Source organism: Pipistrellus kuhlii, unplaced genomic scaffold (assembly GCF_014108245.1).
Source record: "Pipistrellus kuhlii isolate mPipKuh1 unplaced genomic scaffold, mPipKuh1.p scaffold_m20_p_2, whole genome shotgun sequence".
Taxonomy (NCBI): domain Eukaryota; kingdom Metazoa; phylum Chordata; class Mammalia; order Chiroptera; family Vespertilionidae; genus Pipistrellus; species Pipistrellus kuhlii.
This window is the reverse complement of record NW_023425515.1, coordinates 128,041,138-128,063,485: the sequence shown is the minus strand read 5'-3', so window position 1 is coordinate 128,063,485 and position 22,348 is coordinate 128,041,138. Positions and strand designations below refer to the sequence as shown.

Below are 22,348 nucleotides of genomic sequence, written 5' to 3'. Positions count from 1 at the left end.
GACTCGGAACCCACTCTGGAAACCTTTCCCCAATCAACTTATCCAATTCTGATTTCTAGCTACAATTTAAATCTCAGTTATGACTATTAGCTACAACATGACTTGTAATTGCTTTCATTCAAGGACTCTACTTGGAGCTTTACAAGATTTCCTATTTTCTCTCAGTTAACTGTATGAATTTAGAGACTGAATTCAGTTTCAATCCCTCACTCTGTACCAAATGTAATTTCTCAGTGACTCTGAAGAAATGCCATTTGCAGAATCTTCATATGAAGGTAATTCAGTACCTAGAGGTTTCTATCTCCACATTGCACAAAGGCCCGTCAGGGAAAAGTGCAGAGTTGAGGGTATGAAGAGAGGGTATCTGAGCTCTCCTGGCCCCACCAACTGGTTACTTTAGTTCTTTGATACCAAAGTGTTCCTCTGCTTTCCAAGTGACTCTCCTGTCCTAGGAGGAGATGGGTGGTCCCTCTCCTTGCCTCTTACATCTTTGGGGATGCCCAGGGCCTTCTGAGATTGCCTGAAACCTCACCTGTCTTTGATCTTATTGGTTTTCTCCACCACATCTATATCCATCCGGATCTTGTACTTCACGTGGGGTGGTAGGGAGCTGGTCCAGGGATACATGTCAGGGAACACCACACCAGCCCAGAACCTGTTTTCCTCCAGCAGAGACAGGGCTCGTTGTGTGAGCTGAATCTCATCTTTGTAGCTTTCAAATTTGTCCAGGACTAAGCACTACAGATAATCACAAAGGTTGGGAGAGTTTAAGGAACACCAACGGCAAAGATTCAATTGCAATAAGGGGCAAAGGATAAAGGCTGTTGCCCCAGGGGGTGGGTCAAATGCAAAGGGAATCTATAAACTTACTGTTTGCTTAACTCTGGAGTCTGGTGTTAATTTTTCAATGTGTCTAGATTTGGAGGTGAAAGCGGGCTAGGAAATGCTGACTTGCTTTAAATCCTGCAGATTTTGCCAGGTCTGTACAACCCGGCTGTCCAAGGCTGTCCAAATATGCAAGTTGTCAAAATGACAACAATACCCACAGCTCTCACTCCCCAGCATGGGAGTCAAGGGAGTGGGGTCACATTGAATACAGGCTGCTTTGAAGATCAGAAAGCCTGCCGATAAAAGAGTTTTAAAGACAGAAACAGTGAACCTTCCTGCCTCTCTGCAAACATGCAAGGAAGGCCAGCTGAGGGAAGAACAAGGAGGGTCTGAATGAGTTAGTCAGAGAACCTTTTCCAATCACAGTATTATGACAGGTTATGCCAGTAAAGGAGGAATTTCCTGATATATCTTTTTTTCTCCCCCAGAACAGAAAAAAAAAAAAAAATCACCACCTACAGAAGAGCAAAACTAAGAATTTCACTTAATTAGAGATTGTTTATAAAATATTATTTGGTACTTGGATCTGCTTCTTCCTTGACCTCTTGTTCCTATAATACACTAAGGTTGTTGTGTTGATGTTTCTTTCTTAGAATGTAACTCACAAGAGGTCAGATGGCCTTGTCTTGATTAATTTGTTCACCAACTACTTACTGAGATCCTGCAGGGTGCCAGAGCCTGCTTGGCTCCAGGGATACAAGGAGGAAAGATAAAATCTCTTCTCAAAGGAAACTCAAGACCTAAGGAGCAAGAGGGTTGGAGTAATCCGACAATCACAATGCACAATGATGGGGTTCTAATGAAGCGAGCCCAGGGAGCCCAGGTAGTCCGGGAGCCCAGTGGAGGGATGTAGCTAAGTTTACCTGGTGGGCTCCTGGAGGGCTGCCTGGAGAAAGAGACCCCTGAGTAGGATGAAGAGGATCAGGAATTAGCCAACAGGAGGAACACAAGAGAAAGGTCTACTCAAGCACAGGAAACAGCATGTGGGTCTGGAGATCTGCAGGAATAGAGCAGTGGCTCCCATCCTTGGCTGTGCCCTAGAGCCACTGGGAAGCTTTAAAAAGATGCCCATTGCCGAAACTGGTTTAGCTCAATGGATAGAGCATCGGCTTGGGGACTGAAGGGTCCTGGGTTCGATTCCGGTCAAGGGCATGTACCTTGGTTGCAGGCACATCCCCAGTAGGGGGTGTGCAAGAGGCAGCTGATCGATGACTGTCTCTCATCGATGTTTCTAACTATCTCTCTCCCTTCCTCTCTGTACAAAATCAATAAAATATATTTAAATAAATAAATAAAAGCTGATGTAGAAAAAATAAAAAGATGCCCATGATCAGGCCCCACTCCAAACAATGGAATTAGATTCTCAAGAGGTAGGGCTGAGTATCAAACACTTATCCAGGTAGTTCCAATGTGCATGGAATTACGTAGGCAAACAGAGATGAATGGTGAGAGATGAGCACTAGGAAGGTGGGTGGGGACCAGATGGGTTACTCTGCTAGACTCTCTCGTGTGACCAACTAATGGAGGGGTTTCCTGGGACATGAGGTTCTCTGAGCTAAAACCAGGCGTGTTCTGGACAATCCCTTTATAAAAGCCCTGAGGAGTCACTGTAGGGATTTAATAAGGGGCATGACATATGGGATCAGATCGTGTTTCCAAAAGATCACTGGTGGGGCAAAGGGGGAAGCAGGAAGAGTGGTTAGAAGGCTGTTGACGTCAGTCAGGCTTAAAGGAACAAGTTCATTCTCACAGGGCCTGAGTTACTTGGAATGCTTATTTTATGAAGAGAAACTGAACCCGGGAGGGTTGCCAGAAGTCAGACAGCTAGAACGTGGCAGCCCTGGGCTCTCTCCCCACTCTCCAACACAGGCCCACACATCTTCTCCCCCGCGCCCCACCCCGCGCCCCCCGACCAGAAGCCGTGGGTATTACTGGGTCCACAGGCCCTCCACTTGCTCACAGCTATCTTGTGAAGTAGGAAACCAGTTATTATTTGTCCTCCCTTTACAGCTCAGGAAACTTAGGCTCAAAGAGGCTGAGTCACTTCCCCAAAGGGGTAGAATGGGTGGCAAACTCCAGTGCAGTTGCTCCCGCCATTATCAGGAGAAGTGAAGAAGTGAGAAAGGTGGACTGATTGTAAAGGCCTGATCAGAGACCCAAGTTCCAGCCGCACTGGTAAGAAGCAGGCAAGACCAAGTCATTCACCAAAACCCCTGAATCCCATCCAGGGTGAACCAGGACTCTTCACTGAGGAGCTGAATTTGAACAAGGTTTTGCAGTCCAACCCTCCTTGGGCCTTCTGAGCTAAATGTCATGCCCCAGACTCCGCATCCTGGGAGCGGGGTCCCTGCAATGTTCTCAGTCTTTGAGATAAAAAGAAAGAAAACAAAGGAAGCTTTCCTTTCCCAGCTGATACAGGAAGGAGAAATATGGTACCTGAAAAAATCTAGAGAGCAAAGGTTTAGGGACACCAGAATAAGAAGATAGTTATTTTACCATGAAGTGTAGGCACCTATCACTGGGTTAAGGGAAATGGAATTTTTTTTCAGTCAGTTATTCTTTCGCAAACAGGCATTGCCCAGCCTAACACTGCCCAGTCCTTAAGTGAGATGAGGACGTAAGTGTCTCATGACATCAAAGGTCCTTAGTAAATGTTCATTTCTTTTTCTAGATAGAAATAATGTGGGTTTGCACCACAGTCCCAGACCAGATCACACTCGCAGTGTTTGTCAGTACTCCCCGTGCTGCAGTGGGACAGAGAGCTGGCAGTCTTTTGCTCAGGCAAACAGGTATCAAAGTGAACTAACTGCTAGAGAATACTTTTTTATAAAAAAAAAAAAAAAAAAAAAATTAAGTTTCTTTTAGAGAGAACTTGACATTCTACAAAAGTGAATAATGAAATAGTCTCAGTTTTTAAGTCAATTTGGTGAATTTAGGGCTGCATAAATAAAATTTTAAAATCACAATTAGAGTGAATTTGCAAATAAATTTCTAAAATAAAAACAAGGTAATTATTTTGGGAGATGAACTTTGTAGTTTCTTTTAGTTGTGGCATATTGTCATCCCCCCCCCCCCCCCCATACACACACACACACACACACATGATGTTCTACCAATTCACTCACAGCCTTACAGGATATTTGGAGAGAAGGAGCTGTGAGGAAAGTGGCATCAGAGGGGCAAGGGGCAAAGGGCCTTGCCCAAGGTCAGAATAGGTCAGAAGCAGAATCCGAATCCATGTAGTCAAGTGTGGAGCCTGAGGGTGGCGCTATTCCCCACACGTTACTCCAAGAGTAAGCCACACTCCAACCACAAAGACAGAGTAACATAGTGCCTGAAATGGAAGATCTTTTGCCCTACAAGAGCACTGTCCAGTTGAATTTTCTGGAATAGGGAAGTGTTCTATACCAATACCCAATCCATATGGCAGCCAGTAACCCCATTTGGCCTTTGAGCATTTGATATGTGGCTAGAGCATCCAAGGCACTGAATTTTCGCTTTAATTAATTTAAATTTAAAAAGCCACACATGGCACTGGGTAGAGGACAGGTCAGCACAGCTCCAGATACAGTGAGTTCCTTGAGATCCGGGCCACACTTGCTCATCATGGTCTCCGTAATAGCATTTTCTTATGAAAGGGACTCAGTAAGTATTTACTAAATCAAATTGAACTTAGAAGTCCTGAATGCTGTAAAAAATATAGCTTTACTACCGTGTGTTTTGAACCTAATCCAGTACACCCCAAATTCATATGATTCACTAGGGGAAAAAAAAACAGGGAAAAGGAAACTTTTGCTATGATGTTGATGAGAGCTCAAATCCCATTAAAGCAAAAACAAACAAACAAACAAACAAACAAAAAATGTATTTTCATATGTGACTTTCCGAGCTGGCTAGTCCATTCCCTTTGAAGTCCCCTTTCATGTCTTAAAGAGAAATTTATATGGGAACAAGCGGCTGATGTTTTTGGTGACATTGTTGAGCCCTCTAGTGACGTGGGCCCATCCTGGCTGTTTTATCAGGCAGCTTATTCAGTCGAGTTTCCTGCTGTGTGCCCCTAGATTGCTACCCTGATACTCTCTGGAAAAACAAAGCTTAAAAGGTTTGCAAACACTCATTTCTACCCTGAAACATCTGACCTGGTTTCAAAGTTGGAGTAATCTTCGTCATCTTGGAAAGTGCTGTGTAGTGTTTAAGAGACAGAGACCTCGAAGGCCATCCCCACTCTGTCGGTTCCCACCTGTGTGGCCTGTTTCCCTCTTTCTGGAACTGAGATATGTCCTATCTCAAATCTGTGTTCTGCCCTGACCAGTTTGGCTCAGTGGACAGAGCGTCGGCCTGTGGACTCAAGGGTCCCAGGTTCGATTCTGGTCAAGGGCATGTACCTTGGTTGCGGGCACATCTCTAGTAGATAGTGTACAGGAGACAGCTGATTGATGTTTCTCATCGATGTTTCCAACTCTATCCCTCTCCTTTTCTCTCTGTAAAAAAATCAATAAAATATATATATTTTTAAATCTGTGTTCTGAGGATCACATGATGGTGTTTGGAAGGGCCAGCCGGTGCCTCCTGGAAGAGTAAAAGCTGAGGCTTATGGGAGGTTCACCATGTGCTCCAAACTGGCCCAAGGCTTGGCTTGTATTAGTCCTTGGAAGCCACACAACCACCATGGGAAGCCAGTTACAATTTTTACTCCAGACTCACCTATCTCACCTATGAGGCCCAGGGAGCTGCAGTGAATGTCCTCTGGATAGAGCCTAGTTCGCCACATGGTTAACCACATAGTTAAACTGTCTCAATACAAGCCATTTTTATTACTGTTTTTGTAAAATACCCCGAAAGTCAACAGAGTGCAGTGGCTTTTAAGCCTCTGCCAGGTTACCTTTCATTCATGACAGCTACTTGCCAGGGGAGGAAGGCAGTTATTTTCTTTCAATAATATGCCTGGGAACACAACCCATCCTGAACTGACCCACAGCCTCTCATCTGGTGAGAACAATGCTATGGACAGAAACCAAAGCCCCACACCCCACCTGAGCAATGGAGGAGGGGGGGATACGCACAACCCAATGACTCGCTGCTCACTGGCCATTAGGTAAAAGTCAGACAATTCTACCCAGAGAAGGTCTGATAGCTAATCCAAAGTCATCCTCACCAAATCTTCCTGAAGTCAAGGCCAACCAATTGTGGAAAGTGCTTTGGACATTAATCAGAAGTCTCTGGGTTGCCCTCTGAGATATAATGCATGATACCATTAAAATCTTATGTGGAGGCCACCTCCTCATTCCTACTGGTACTTGCTCTGATCCTGGGAGTTAAAATTTTGGCTAATGAGCCTGCCTATTCAGTGAGTATGTTCATGAATATACTGGGGATGCAAAAAGAATGACGAAACCTTTAGCCAAGGTCATTGATTTTGACATACATATTTGGTCTGGCCTGATTACCTTGTAAGTTGAAACATAATACGTTCTAATACGGTTGAGGCCATAGAGTCTATCTGTAAACCCTATTTGGTTCTTCACAAAAAGAAACTGTGTCATCATGGATGTTAGGAAAGAATGGAGATAGAATAAGAATTGGCAGGTGTAAGAAGCACAGTATAAAGATAGCTCTACCACTAGGAAAAGAAATTAAAGGCATTGTCAGTGAATAAAGAGATAGTGTCTTACGGCCTTGGAGGCAGATTCTGAGCAAATTTTGCAATCAGAGTTCAGCATCCCAAAGAGAGCCCTATAATGCCCTACAATAGCCAAAGGCAGTCAACGTAGAAAAGGGGTTTCCTTGTCCCCTTCAATTCTGAACAGCATTAGCAAAACCCACCGCCATTTGAAGTCCTTGCAAGTCCTGCAATTCCTGGCCGGCTGTTTTGCTGATCGACACCAGGAAGCAGAGTTCATCCTGGTGGAAGAGACTGGAGCTCCAGGGCAGGCAGCTGTGCTCAAGACCTCTTGAGGATGCGGTCATTTGTTTGTACAGCTAAACCAAACACCGTCTTGGGAGGAGAAGCCGCGGTAGCAGCAGGCTTCCCTTTTCAACTGTGACCTCTCCGACTCTCATTCAAACACATTAAGTAATAGGTAAATTAAGTTATCTATTAAGTGGGAAATGTTGTCTAGTGGAAGCAAAGAAAGAAAGAAAATCTTTTTGTTTGAACTGGATAATCAAAGGAGACTGACACCCTGTGATGGCATATTTTGACTAATACACCCCGGACCTGTGGGGTGAGTCTTCAGGAATAAAGGAGGCACTGCACTACCTCTTAGAGATTTTGGTTCTATCATCCTATCTCTTACATCTTTTACTTCCGGGCTCAGGCTGAGCACTAAACGGCAGATGGATGCCAGTAGAGGCCCAAAGTGGTCCTGCTGGTTTTAATGTAGGCACCTGGGGTTCCTTTTGAAAATGCCAGTGGATGTGGGCAAACATCCCGGAATGAATTTCCTAGCAGATCTAGACTGTAACCCTTAAGATCCATTTCCCAATTCAATGGAAAAAGCCACCGGATAAAATGTCTCCGGGTTGTGAATTGGTTGGGATGGTGAGGTAGAGGCCCAAGGCAGGGCAATAAATTTTTCCAACACATGGGCCAGGAGAACAGACATCTGAAGTGTCAACCTCAAAGAGTGAGGAAATACACCCCTGACTGGAAAACAAAGGGACAGGAAATGCACAGTTGTTAAAAATGTCTGTTTCTAAAATAAATAAGTACAACAATGAAACAAATAAAAAAAGCCAAGTTGGAGCACAGAGCCTCACCAGGGGGCAAAGCCACCAGGTAACGCTTGCTGTTTAGCCAGGTCCAAGGGAAAACAATAAAGAACCTGGTTGACAACTGCTGGGTACTTGAGCTCTCAAAGCTTAATCATTTCAACAATCTGGGAGGTGGGTGTTACTATATTAAAAATATTTAATAATCCCCAGAGCTGGACACTCACCAATCTGAGCATATCCTGGCTCACCACCTGGGCGAACACACCCGGAACTGCAGCCCCAGTGTTACTCGCATTTTCCAAGCGGTGGGACAGTAATGTTACCCAGACTCAGGGAGCCCACGCATACATGCTAGAGATGATGTCCTGTCACAACAGGATGAAGCTGCTCACAAGCCAGGCCGGCTGATCTTTCTAGTCCCATCTCTGGACACTACTGTTGCTCCCCATGCTCACCCACTCCCATGATGCACAGCCACACTCTACCCAGACTACCTGCTTCTCACTTGTCTTGCAGGTTCATTCATACCTCTGCACTTTGCAAAAGCTCTTCCTTCTGCCTGGAGGAAGGCTCAGTGTTAAATGTATTTTCAATTTGTACTTGACACTTATGGATGTCTACTTCATGCTACTGCAGCTCCATTAAGGTAAACTGGGAAGTCCAAAGATAAACAGGAACCGCAAGGGTTCAGGTTTATGGGGGCTCCAGTGAAGGGGGTATGGTGCACAGATGGCCTGGGACACAGGAGCCAAGTCCTGAAGGGGATCAGGGTTGTGACAGGAAGGGGTCAGCCAGTCAGCATGCTGGCCATCCCATATAGTGTGGAAAAATCATGAAGGGGCTAGGCCGGATAAACTTCACCTTTACAACAGTGTGGGGCCACTGAGGAGTATTAGACAAGAACACTGTGACAAGGCTAGGGTTTTGGAAAGATCTCACTGGAGGCAATGTGGGAACTAAATGGAAGGAGCAAGAGACTGGAGGCCCCTAGACCAGCTAGGAGGATGGCACAGGCCTCTGTAAACAGGGGCCCTATGTGGAGAGGAGGGAAGGAGGAATTTCAGAGATACTTTGGAGGAAGAACTGACAATCCTTTGAGGATCTGTGACATTTTGAATTTGTGCAACCTGTTTCTATGCCATCAAATAGAGTTATTGTCCTAGCCATCCTTTGAGATAACCTGCTATAGCATCATCTAATAACATGCTTATCTCTCCCCAGAGAATGTGAGCTTCTAGGGCTCAGGGATTGTATTCCGATGGAGGCAGTTCAGTACATGCAGATATGGGAATGACTGAATGAACTCAAGTCTTTTTGGTTTTCTACTATAAATCTAGTTATTTTCAAGCAGAAAAGACCCAACCAGAATAGTGTCTATCATCCTCAATATTATAAAATAATCGGTGCCTTCATCTGACTCATTATATAATTGATCCAAACAATTATTACTAAGCCCTCTATTAATGTACCCTTCATAATATAACAGAAAGAGCATTCTTATTAGAACCAGACAGGTCTGGATTAGAATTCTGGATCCCACTTATCTGCTGTGTTACGTTAGGTATGTGAGTTTTTAATTCTATAAAATGACAACAGTCTTGCCTGCTGGGCATGTTAGGCGTGGTGCATGAGAGGACATGTAAAAGTGCCCCACATAGTGGCTGGCTTATAGCAGGCTGCAGTACAAGTCCATTCCCTCCACCCCTAATTATAGCCTCCCCTCCCCTCACCTGGGCTTTCCTTCCTCAGCCCAGTTCTATGTTTTTGAGAGACTGATGAAGCCTAAAATAAGGTCATTGCATATGAGTTGCCTATGACCCAGTTCATGGCTCTTGAAATAATATTGCTCTCATGGTATGGACTTTTTTACCCTTCCTACCTCTCCTCCAGCTTCTCCCTAGCTTCCCAATGCACATTTTGGAGTCAAAGAATCAACAGAAGAAAGCAATAGAACAGATATTCTGCAAAAATCTATACACTTGACTCCAAAATACATGACATGACCAATAGCTTTATCTTCCTAACCCTAATTTTTTTCTTAGGCTAGCTTAAAAAATACACTCCTGAGCATATTCTGATTGAGTGGTGGTGGCATGTGGCTAAGAGCATGAAAGGCACAGAGAAGAAGTAGTCCAAAAAACCCTGCTACTGATAATTCATCAACAAGGTAATCACCAGGTAGGGAATAAAGAGTTATACACATACTAGAGGCCCGGTGCACAAAATTCGTGCACGGGGCTGGGGGGGCATATCCCTCAGCCCAGCCTGCACCCTCTTCAATCTGAGACCCCTTGGGGGATGTCCGACTGCCCATTTAGGCCCAATCCCAGTGGGACTGTTGGCTCCCAACTGCTCACCTGCCTGCCTGATTGCCCCCTAACTACTCTCCTGCCAGCCTGATCAATGCCTAACTGCTTCCCTGCTGGTCCAATCGCCCCCAACTGTCCTCCCCTGCCCTGTTGGATTTGGCGTAAATGAATGGTTGGACATTCTTCTCACAATCCAGAACTACTGGCTCCCAACTGACCTTCCCTACAGGCCTGGTTCTCCCAACTGCCCTCCCCTGCAGGCCTGCCCCCCTGCAACTGCCTTCCCCTGAAGGCCTGGTTCCCCCAACTGCCCTCCTCTGCTGGCCCAGTCACTCCTAACTGCCCTCTTGGCTTGCCTGATTGCCTACAACTGCCCTCCCCTGCAGGCTTGGTCCCCCACAACTGCCCTCCCTTGCTGGCCGGTCTCCCCCAACTGCCCTCCCTTGCTGGCCTGGTCTCTCCCAACTGCCCTCCTCTACTGGCCGGTCCCCTCTAACTTCCCACTACTGCCCTCCCTTGCAGGTCATCTTGTGGCAACCATCTTGTGTCCACATGGGAGCAGCCATCTTTGACCACATGGGGGCAGCCATCTTGCATCTTGGTGTGATGGTCAATTTGCATATCACTCTTTTATTAGATAGGATATTGATTGTGTTGACAACAGAGGAAAAAGTGCTTAATGAATAAATGTTGTTTTTTAAGACTTTGGAAAGGGGAGTTTTGACTGGTTAAAGTACAGTTTTATGCCTTGATCAGATATATTTCCACATTATAGTTTGGTTGGATTCAAATTCCTGATATGAAATTCAAGATCTGAAATTCAAATATACTATGAAATTATAATAACACTGTGAACTCTAAATAGTATTCCACATGTGCCAGGCTTAACTTTTCCCTACCCAAAGAAATCAAAGACAAGGCTCTGTGTATTCATTTTAACTAAAGGGTAATTAGAGGAATACATTATTAATTTTTTTAATTATGCTTTTCTCTAGAAGAAAAATATATGTGAATAAGACATATAACTATGACTGTAAAAGTGTACACATGGTAGTTTAAGAGATTTGCCTATATGAAGGTACACCTGTCTTCGGTTTCCTTAGGATGATCAGAAGGCCTGCCAAAATAAATATCTACATGCTAAAGAGATGAGGCTCCCAAAGTGTCACCATCAACCCTTTCCCTAATCCAATACCCACCTGCTGACCAGGAGATGTGCCTTCATTAATTTCTTGTTTCCCCCACTGTTGGTGGGGCATTGGGGGAAATACAAAGCAAGGTTATAGGATGAATGGGGTTGTAGAAACCCCTTATTGAGGTGCTTCAAGGACAAGAAACGCTCTGGAGCCACTGGACCACCATCCACAGAAATGCCAGAACGGTGCCCATAGCCATCCTGCTGGGCTTGCAGGGATAGTCTGGCATTCCTGATCCCAAGCCAATTCACTAAGGTTAATATGAAGAATAGCTTCACAGTCCCTGGCTAATGTTTACACAAAGTTTGGAATCTGAGAAAAAGGAACATTCCTTACTTGGTCTGCGGTTCAGGGGTAGACATTCATTTGGTTCATAGTAAAAGCTGCCATGCATCAAACTTTTCTCCTATGTGCCCAGCCCTCTCCCATTTCACCTTCCCAGCACCTGGAAAGAGTGATATCCCCACCCAACCTACCATGAGGAACTTGAGGACAGAGAGCTCACACTCACGCCTAACTAATCAACGGCATCAGTGTGCCCAGTGCACTCCCCTCATTTTGTCAGCAACAACCCTAGAAGGCCCATTGTGTTGCTCCCTGGACTTTACAGATAAGAGAATTAAGTCTTAGAAGGTAAAGTGACTTCTTTAGAGTGACTCAACTCATAAAAAGCAGAGATCCAGGCCCATTTGTCCTCACTAGGTGGGTGGGAAGTTTGCACAAGCAGTGGCCTGATGTCGCAAGCAAGTGAGCCAGCAAGGTGGTTCCTGGGGAACAGAACACACTCCAGGCCACTCAGTACACTGTCTAGTAACTAAGACCACACTCCAAGCAGAAAAGAAGGGAATTTAGTCTTTTTATTACTTATAGAGAAAAACTTATTGAATCACTCCTTTTCCCATAATGTCAAAAGGCTTAAAGGTCTTTGCTCTTAGTTATTGGAGCTTCTATTGTTCATTGTCACACCTGAGTGCATTCTGACCTAGTTTCATTTTAAAATTTGTGATTTCTTTCTCCTAATTTTCCTCAGGGGATTTTTTTTTTTTTTTTTTTTTTTTTTTTTTTTTTTTTTTTTTTAATAGGTAGGGCAGCGGAGGCTGGCCCAAGAACTTCTCAAAGCTCTTTAGCACAAGTTGTATTGCTGAACAAGAAAGCCCAGTCAAGCTGCAAACAGTCTGTGAAGGTGCGCACTTGCTGTCCTGTCCTGGAGAGACCCATAGAGCCATCAGGGGTGGAAGGGAGGCATTTCATGCCCTGCCTGCCACTGAGCAGAATGAGAGCTGGGGAGTTCCTAGGCTCATCAAGACTTCCCAAAACACAAGAACAATAGCAGAAAAATCCAAGACCAATCACAATGCTTGGTTTCTTCCTCACTGCACATATCCCCTCCTACTTTCTCCTTGCAGCTTATCCCCCACCCACCTTGCTTTCCTCCTTCCTCACCCCACCAGCAGGAAGATAAAAAACCTCATCATAATCAGCCGCTAAACTTCTGCAACCATCCAACCCCTTTTAGGACCCCCTGGGGGAAGCCACTGACCTGTGGCCACCTGGCCTTTGCCTGGGAGCACTTCAATAGGCTAATGGGATTGCAAAGCCCTCAGGAAGTGTTGGAGGTTGAAGCTGGATGTAATTATCAGCTTTGGGACCCCTAGAGGAGGATCAGGGATGGCTTCATAGCTGGGAGCCAACTATGATTTTACTAATGCCACTTTCCTCCTCCAGTATCTTTTTTGTTCGTATTTTGTTTAAAAGTTAATATTTACTAAGATCTTATTATATGCCAGGAACTATTCCAAGTGCTTGGCATGAATTCACTCAATTATCATAAAAAGCCTATTAGATAAGAACTACTAATATTTCCATTAAATAAATAAATAAATAAATAAATAGCACCCAAGGTTATTCTTGCCTTCAGACAAGTTGGGAATAATTTTGCAATGACTTGAAGTTTGCTGCTGTGTAATGGGCCTCTTCTGAAAAGCTACTTAGGGAGCCTGTGTTGCCCCTTCCATGGTTCTAGGGAAGGTCCCACACTCTGGGGAAATTCTGGCGGCACCAGGGGCAGCAGGGAGTCCTCAAGAGCACTGTGGTGACAGATAGACCTAGGTCTTTTCTCACTAGTTATCCTCAGGAACTAGGAGTCTGAGGAAAGGGGCCTGTTCTTGGGTGCCTTCACCTTAAATTCCTCTTTTAATGCTCAGAGCACCCATCTTCTACCTTCTAATGATTCTAGATAACATGAGGCCCAGCCCTGACCCTGACCTGGCTCATTGGCAGGTGTGATAAGCCCTTAGATGGAGAGGTTCCCTGGGAATTTGAGGCCGAGAATTCAAAAAATACCTAGGATGTGCTCCCTGACCCTGAGTATCTCCAAGCTTGCTGTTCAGCCAGAGATGGACACGTTAGCAAGTAACTCAACTCTAACATGGATAGGGTCTAAGAGAAGTGTGAAGAGGAGGCCAGTGAAGCACAGAGGAGTGGATGGCTAAACTTTTGTGGAAGCAGAGGTGACATCTGAGAGTTGAATCTTAAAGAATGAATGAATAGAAGTTTAACAGACGGGGAAGGAAAAGTCATTTCAGGCTTTTCTGCCTTATGTTTCTTTTTTAAGGACCTTCCCCCTACCCCCCCCCCCCCCCCCCCCACACACACACACTTTACAGTAATCCTGCTCAGTCTATGAGATTCATATGAAGCTAACTCTGCTTCCCTTTTCCAGTGGTGGGCATATGACCCAGAACCCCATCACAATACACAATTCCCCAAAGGACTCAAGGACAGGTAGAGTAGCCAGGCCAATCAGAGAACTGTCTAGAAGTAATGCTTATACTCTGCTGGGAGAGCCACTCCCACTTCCTGCAGAATTTTTGGTGTAAAGATTACCACAGAGAGCTGTAAACTGCTGACATGTTACCAAATAAAGAGGTTCTGGCCAAGATCAAAGAAGACAGAAGCAAGCAGCAATATGAGATGAAAGGGCATGAGGGTTTCATACAATTTCTAGATCCCCTGAACTTCCAAGTTATGTCAACCAATAATTCTATTTCTTTCTCTTTCTAATTCTCTCTCTTTCTCTCTTTCTCTCTCTCTCAAAAGCAAAATGATTCTAATTAATAAGTGGGCAAAGAAACAGCATTTGCAAAGGGAGGAATCTGAAGAGGTCAGGATATGCCTGACAGTGGTGAAAAGGCCAGAGCAGAGCCAAAAGGTTTGTGAGTGAGTAGTTGCTGGGAAGATGGACTGGGCAGGTTTGGAAAGACTTTTGTTCCTTGGAGACAGAGTCATTAGGATTTTAAGTGTGAAAATGATGCTAACAGATGTGTATTTGGAATGTAGATTTGGTGTCAGTGGACAAATGCCTGAGCCAAAAGAGACTGGATCTTGGAGTCCAGGAGGAAGTAATCAGAACAGGCTGATGGACAGATGACAAGGCCTCTGGTACTCAGAGACCCTGGAAAGCAAGAGGTGGAGTTAAAAGATATTTATAAATAGAGTAGACAAAGCTCAGTGTGAAGCTGTGATTTGTAATAAGAAAGAGATATTTGGTTTTTGTTCCTGTTTCTTGAACAGAGCTTCTAAAACCCTTAAAACGTTGTATGTGATTAGCATGAAAAAGGTGACTTTGTTATATTAATGGTGACTTTAGGAAAGGACCTAAAAAATGGGAGCTGGCTGCCAGAAGAATCACCCTCCTTTTCACACCACCCCCACTATTTGGGGGCAAGGGAGCTGAAGATTTAATTCAATCACCAAAGCCCAGTGATTTAATTCATCATGCCTATGTAATACACTCCATAAAAATCCAAAAGGATGTGGTTCAAGGAGCTTCCAGGCAGGATAGATAGCTGAAGAAAAGGGTGGGAAGGGAAGTTTACCTTACCCACTGAACAAAGAAGTCAGCAGTCTTGGGACTTGCCAAGATAAAATCACCAGAGAGTCTCATAAATTCTGGGAAAAGCCACAATAATGTAAAAGGGGGACCTTGAAGTCTATTATGCTACCCAAGATATCCAACAGAGAAAAAAAGTATAAAACCCTCAAATCCCCACCAGTTGGGGTGCTCAGATTAGCTGAGTTACCTGTTTGTGCTTTATACCAAGTGTACTCTTAATCTACTTGCTTGCTTTGCTTCAAAACTGCTTTCTGTCATGTGACCTGAATTCTTTCTGATGAGCAATGACAAGAACCAAGGAATGGAGAACCCCCCTCTGATTTGGGCGATTCTCCAGTAACATTCCCACATATTTTGCATCTCTCCTGTCTGTCTGTCCCTGAGGTGTATCCTTTAATAATAAACCAGTAACCTAGAAAGTTCACCTGAATTCTTAAACTTCTTAAGCAAATTAATCAAACCCATGATGGGGCTCATGAAAACCTCTAATCTATAGCCAGTCGAACAACCTGGATTTGTGATTGGTGTTTGAAGTTGGAGGGTGGGCAGAGTTATGGGACTGAATCCTTCATCTGTGGGTGTGATACAATCTTCAGGTAGATAATATCAGAACTGGGTTAAATTGTAGGATGTACAGTTGATATTTGAGAATTGCTTAGTGGTGTAGGAAAAAATACCAGTGCTTTGGGATTGGGTGCAGAATTATTCTTGGAACTGGACATGATAGAGGCAGTAGAGGGGTCAGAAGAGTAGGCTCTGAATTCAGGTGCACCAAGATCTGTGTCTTGTCTAATAGCTGTAGGATGCTTATTTGAGCACAATAAAACTCAGCTCCTGCATCTGTAAAATGTGACAATAATGGTACACACTTCATGGAGTAATTGTGAGATTAAATGAGCTAATATATGTGTGGACTTGAGAAGAAAGATTCATTTGGTGTGAATCCTGAGGAGGAAATTATCTGCTGAAGTGGATTCCCCATAGTCAACTGAGGACAAAATTTTATAAGTAATAGTGTCACCATTGTAACTAGCTAGTTGTTAATAATAGGAAAGGAACAAAAGGGAGGTCAGATTTATAAGCATTATAACCAGGAAGCTGCAATTTTATATTTCCCAGGGAACCACCAGTTCATTCCCTGCAAATCACCGGGGAAAGGATCAGCAAAGGAGAAATGGATGCACTTGCAGTGAAGTTGGGGTGATGCAGGGAAGGTGCTTGCCAGTTTAACCCAGGACAAAGATAATGGGCCAGAGAAGGCAGAGACACTGTAAGCATGCAAAATATTAGAAGGTTAAAATCCCCAGACAAAGGAATTCTCTCTGGTTCCTCTCTCATTCCCCTAATTTCGCTCCTACTTCCTTGCATTTGCCCATGTTCCTAAAAGCCACATGGCCCATAGTCATGTGTACCCCACAAACAATGGGCTAATGGACTACAGCTGGGAACACAAGCTAAGCTAGCCTGATGCTGAAATGGACTATGCAGATATGGAACAGACTCTTTGAGCAGTGCTTTAATCCTAGCTCTGTTATGGTCACAGCTATACTTCTTCCTCCGTGGGACAGAGGAAGAGGAAATCTTGAAAACCCAGGGATTTAATTCCACAGAAATAAAGCCATCTTCAATATCTCATCCTTCTGTGCAAGTCTCAGAAAGCTCCTTTTCTCATGATATCTCTGGAAGCCAACGTCCCCCAGCAGCAGGTAAGGACATGGAGAACTTGCCACTGATAACAATAGAGCCTGGCAGGGGCTTCTCACATATACTCTATAGACTGGGAAGGACATCATACTGAATCCTCAGCTTCCCATACTATGCCCTGCCCTTTAAGACATCTAAGTCAACTATTATAAGGAAATTTCTGGTTTCATCTTTCTACCAATGGACTAAAACCTGTGCTGTCCAATCAAAACTGCTTCATAGTGACCAGTCAGGGCACACAATGCTGAACTGTGTGACTCAGGCCAATTTACATAAAAGGGACCTAATTGGGAACTTTTATTGGACAAGACAGCCTCCCCTATGTCTCCACCGAACACAATTTAGACTGCTACCTGATCTACGTTTCCTGGATTGCAACTCTTTTTACCCAAATAAATGCTTTTTAAAAATTCTTTATTACAATCTAGAATTAATTTTGGTTTACATATGTAAAAGCAATGAACCTAGGCCTTGGTACAAAGTAACACTCAGTAAGTCATAGCTGTTTTAGGGAATGGGAAAAGAATGATAAGGAAGGAGGACACTAAAATCTCTAGCTTGAGAATTTGGAAAAATGCTGAGGACAGTAATCAGCACAGGAGAACATAAATTTGTTTTGGGACATGTTGACTCTAATGAGCCAGCAACGCCTAGGGTGAGAGTGTCCAGCAAGCAGTGGGACCTCAGACTTGAGGTTTGGTAGACACTTGCCAGTGACGGTCACTGAAGCAATGGCAGACAGGAGAGGGTTGAGGACAGATATAGACACTCAGGGGCTGCAAGAAAGGAGGAGTCAGGGAGCCGTTGAGGCAGAGGATGTGAAGAGGGAACTGCTTTAAGTGTGGATAAGCTGTTAGAGAACAGGTCTCATCTCTGTTTGGGGGCTTTGGGGGGTTTTATTTCTTTTGGGGAAAATGAGATCTGAAACCCAAGACCACTTGACTTGCTGAGATATCTCTGGGCTCATCCACAGGGCTGTCATTAAGAGGCCCAGTGTGGCTCTTAGGTGACTTACTGCCCCTTACCTCCAGGTATTGATTAGCCAGGTATAGGGCACGATCAGTGATGTTAAATATGTCTCTCCAGTCGAAGTTGGCCATGTCATCAGCTCGATTCTCTCGCGGACCCCTGTAGAGGAAGCTCAGCACAGCTTCAGCAGTAATTTCTTCACCAAACTGCCTTTTCAAAAAGCCTTTCACTGTTGGGTTTGCCAGGGTGTCCTTGAGAAGAAGCAATACAGTCACTGCATTTAGAAAAGTCCATAGGATCTTTTGGTCTTGTTTTTGGGCCATTTCCAATTTTTAATGAATAGGAATAGAGACTCTAAGGCTCCCTTAAAAACTAGTGGGTTTTCTTCCATCATAAGGCATACTTATCTATATCTCATTTCCCCCAGATACACAAGTCTCTATACTATAGGGGGGGTGTGTATGTTGGGCCGGGGGCAGAAAGGCAAGGGAAATATTATATAGGAAATTTTCTTTTTCTTATGAAACTTTTTATTCTCTTAATTATCCTTGCTCTGCAAAACTGGATATCAGAACTATCTTTGCAGTTATAGAGCTGGCTTTTGAATCTGAGGCCCTCAAATGAATTTATAAAAATGAAAAACCTCGGGAAGCCACTGCTCTTGTGGCAATATTTACATTTGCCCAGAATTGAAGAAATATATTTCCACCCAAAGTAAGTGACTCCACTTGGTGACAGCTTCTAGGACTAGTTCCTTTGGGCCCTGCTTGTTTTTTTGTTTGTTTGTTTTTGTTTTGTTTTCTAATCAAACTCCAATAGTGATTAACCCTTTACTGAGGAAAGGAAACAGGTGGAACTTTCTCAGCCCTTCTTCTCCCTTCCCCCTGTCATCCATACCCTGATCATGGTCATCTGTGTGCTCTTGTCAAAGAAGTACCAGATCTGGGGCCCCACTTCTTCCCAGGCTTTGACCAACTTCCTAATGCGCTCCAGCTCTTCAAAAGTCGAGTTGGCCTAAAACCAGACAGAGATGGGCAGACACAAGAACAGAGAGAGGAAAAAAGTGAGAGAGAACCTTTGGTTATACCTTTCCTGCTTGTGTCACCAACCCTCAATGTTTGTGACACGAGCAGGAAAGATATAACCAAAGGCTTTTTCAAGGGCATGTCTTAATTTTCTCAGTCTACTGATATTTTCCAGCATAATCTGCTATTTCCCAGCTTCCCAGACTGACAGAATCTAATTTCTTGATATCCCAGAGGTACATGTAATGTTGATGATGTTATTATCTCCGAACCTAATTAAAGCTAGATTTGGACTCCCTGTGAGCAATTGCTCTTCCTCCCTGTCTTTATTTCAGGTAGCCGGGATTCAGAAAATTAGAGAAATAGTTCAGGCACTGGGAAAGAGAAACTCATTATAGTTAGGACAAAGAGAGGAGGGCCCAGGCAGGGGTTCTGGCACAAAGCATTTTGGTGATGGGAGGCAGGCAGGACTCAAGAGTCTACTTAGCAAAAAACAAACAGAAGCCTCACTACCAGAAGAGCATAGTATATCTCTCTTTTTCTTTCTCTCCCTCTCTCCCACCTTTCCCTCTCCCTTCCTCTCTCCCTCTCTCATTCTTCTGAGTGGTCCTAGGCAGAAGGGACAGGCTAAATGGGTCCTTACGTTCTTCAGTATCCTGCGTGCTGCAGGGGAATCCGGAGTAAAGAGGATTTTTCCCATCAGCAGAGGCTTTGCTGCCCTCCAAGCTATTTTGGATAGAGGGTTGGACTCCAAGCTCTGGATCAATGCATTACAAAAGGTCGCTGCCAGGAGAGAAGGGACAGATTTTATAGAAACTCCCATTGCTCAGGACTAAACACAGTCATTAGTGTGTGCAAAATCACGTGTCTTATTTACTCTATGCTGGATGATTTGACAAATAACCTAAATTAATATACTGTACCCCACCAATACCAAGCTCATCATTAGTAAGTAACAAAATGCCACAATTCATCTCGAAAAGGGCCTCATCAGGGAAACAAAAGACAAAAGACGGGGCCTGCCCTGTGGTTTCTTCTGCTTTAGAAGAAGGAGGCTGAGAAAGCTGCTTGTGATTATTGCAAGGAACAGAAGCTCTTCTCAGACAAAAGGGACTGAGAGGCCACACAAGGCTTCCCCCTAGAATCTCAGCTTTAGTAGCAATGATTTTCCTTCAATTATAATAGCTGCTCAACTTCTTGGTTTTGTGTGGCTATTGTAGGTCCCACTGACTGTAGGTGTGTGCCTCGCTGCCTCTTTAATGTTTAACTAGAGGGTTACCTAGTTGCATTTCTTACCTCCCCCCGCCACTATCCTTTACCCCATATGAGCCAAAAATAATACTGAAAGGTGGGAAAGTGGACTTGCCAGGGACTTGCCATTGAGAACATAATTCGGTACCAGACACACAGGTTTTCAGTGCATTGTGTTTATAAAAACATCCCACAGCCGTGTTTATTTGCCAGGGCCCTTATGACCTGAGCTTGGCTTGCAGCTCTGGCTGCCTCCTCATTTATCTTTCTTCTCTTCCTCTAGAATGTAACCCTAGTTCAATCAGATCAGTGGGGAATGTCCTCTCTGTTCCCTTTCCAAGTGGGTCTCAGTTTTTTCCACGGCTCACATCCAGAACTCTTTATGCACACCACCTTCCTATAAGGGGAAATATTTTTTTCTAGGAGGAGAAGCTCTTTGCCCAAGGACCCTCCATAAGACCAAGGAAGTCAACCCCAGGACTGGTTGCACCTGAAAGTGTCAAACCATCAGCTTAACTGACATCACAGCCCGATTATACACAGGACTCAGAAAACTTACTTGTTCTTTTGTCATAAGAATAGATAGGATCTTTCCTCTTGGCATCAATCCCCAGGAAGGCCTTATAGTTATTGTCTTCATACCAGTTGAAGGAGAACACCTGAGAGCCTCCTCCCTCTGGGTAGCCACACAAGAGGTCAGACAGGACACCAGTCAGTTGTGTGAAGGTCTCTGGACCACCAGTCTGCATGAGGGGTCTGGTCACCCACAGCAAGTCTTGGACACTCGGCCGATGGATGAACTGGAGCAAGGCAAAGGCTTCAGGTTATTTTAAGGCAGTCAGAGTCATGACCTACTGTGCAGTCAAGTTCCAAAGTATTGGGGAGACCTCCACATTTAAAAGAAAGCATCCATATTCTCAGCCATCTTTACCACTACTGCCATCCACTCAGGGACTCAGGAAGAAACTAAGATAAGCCTTAAAGAACATCAAAGAGTAAACCCTAGCACATTGTAATATCACTTCTCTCTTCTAGTCCCCTTTACTTGAATTCCTTGGACATGTGTCTTTGAGGAAGTGTAGAGAATACTTCTCTGGAAGTCAGTTATTGGAGTCTATAATTCCACCAACAAGGGGTTACTGGGGAAGATTTGATGGAGGAGAAGCTCTGTCTAGAAAGGCAAGGTCAGAGCAAATTTCTTTGGCCAAATAGTTTAGAATTTAGTGTCTTATAATTAGAAAACTGTGTTCTTATTAGCTTGATTTTTATTAAATGTGAACTCTTTTGTTTTCATGAAATGTGTGGTTTGTGGTTTCTGTGTGTGTGTGTCTGTGTGTGTTTTAAGATTCAAGCAAATATAGAACAGGTGAAATCTCCATGCTTGGAAAAACACTTTGTAAAAAGATAACACAACCCTTTTTAATTCTGTACCCAACTAAGAAGAGACTGTTGGGTCTCTTCTCCATTTGGTGCTCTCTGGCCTCATCTTTTGAAGATAGGTCTGCAGTGCTCAGAACTAGATTGAGGGCTCCCAGAGTTGTCAGAGTCTCAGCTCCCACAAAGCCATCTGACTTTGCTTTAAGAAAAAAAATACAAAATAAAAACAACGCTTTTATTTCTCCCTTATTGCCCACTTTCAAAGGCACTTGGGAATTTAAAAAACCATTAGGATTCAATCAGGTGAGACTGAAAACAGTTTCCCTCTTGCAATAAGTGATGTTTACTTGCCATCCCCTCTCTTTGACCACATGCCAACACTTGCCCTCTGTAACTACTGAGTGCCATGTCAAATCCACACAGTGAGTCATCCTATAATCACAGTCTAAGCTTCAATAATAAAGTTAGGATCGCAAATTGCTTCAACAACAGTAAGCCTTATGACAGTCTTGTAAGAGGTTATTATTATGCTGCTCATTTAATCCAAGCACTCAAGGGATGAAGGGGCTGTTTCAGGGTCAAATGGTTTCATATCAGTTAATATACCGTAAATGGGGCCATCTGCTTCCACCCTGCTCATCAATGCTCAGGCTTGTTATCTAGACAGGCAAGAAACTTTCTGGAACTCCCACAGAGAGTTAAGAGTGTTGATATGCTTTGGAATTTTTTTACATTCTCAAACAACTCTAACCTTATTATGCTGATATGAATTTTTAAAATGCTTATAAATAAAAGAATGTTAAACAGAGACTCCCAGTGCAGCAGGTGGCCATCAGTACAATGGGCTCTGCCTCAGTTGAGCTTAGCTTTATGCAAATGGATTTCAACCATGCAGTTTCCCAGCTGAGAATAGTGGAGGAGGGAAAAAGTTCCAGGAAAATTGTGTTTCATTTTTTGCCTCCCTCGGGATACTCATCAAATCGAAAGCAATTGTTTTACATTGCTCTTCCCCGTTAGGCT

At 44.0% G+C, this 22,348-nt stretch overlaps 1 protein-coding gene across 1 annotated transcript in view; it reads right to left on the bottom strand.

Annotated features, from left to right (window-relative positions):
* Positions 1-22,348, bottom strand: part of ABCA4 (ATP binding cassette subfamily A member 4) — a 203,725-nt gene that overhangs the window by 146,618 nt on the left and 34,759 nt on the right. Inside the window, exons 8-12 of the mRNA XM_036445578.1 lie at positions 20,511-20,751; positions 19,344-19,483; positions 18,573-18,689; positions 17,732-17,926; positions 533-738 (exon numbers count right to left, since the gene is read on the bottom strand). Coding sequence (XP_036301471.1) covers positions 533-738; positions 17,732-17,926; positions 18,573-18,689; positions 19,344-19,483; positions 20,511-20,751 — 899 coding nt within the window. The remainder of the gene's footprint in view (positions 1-532; positions 739-17,731; positions 17,927-18,572; positions 18,690-19,343; positions 19,484-20,510; positions 20,752-22,348) is intronic.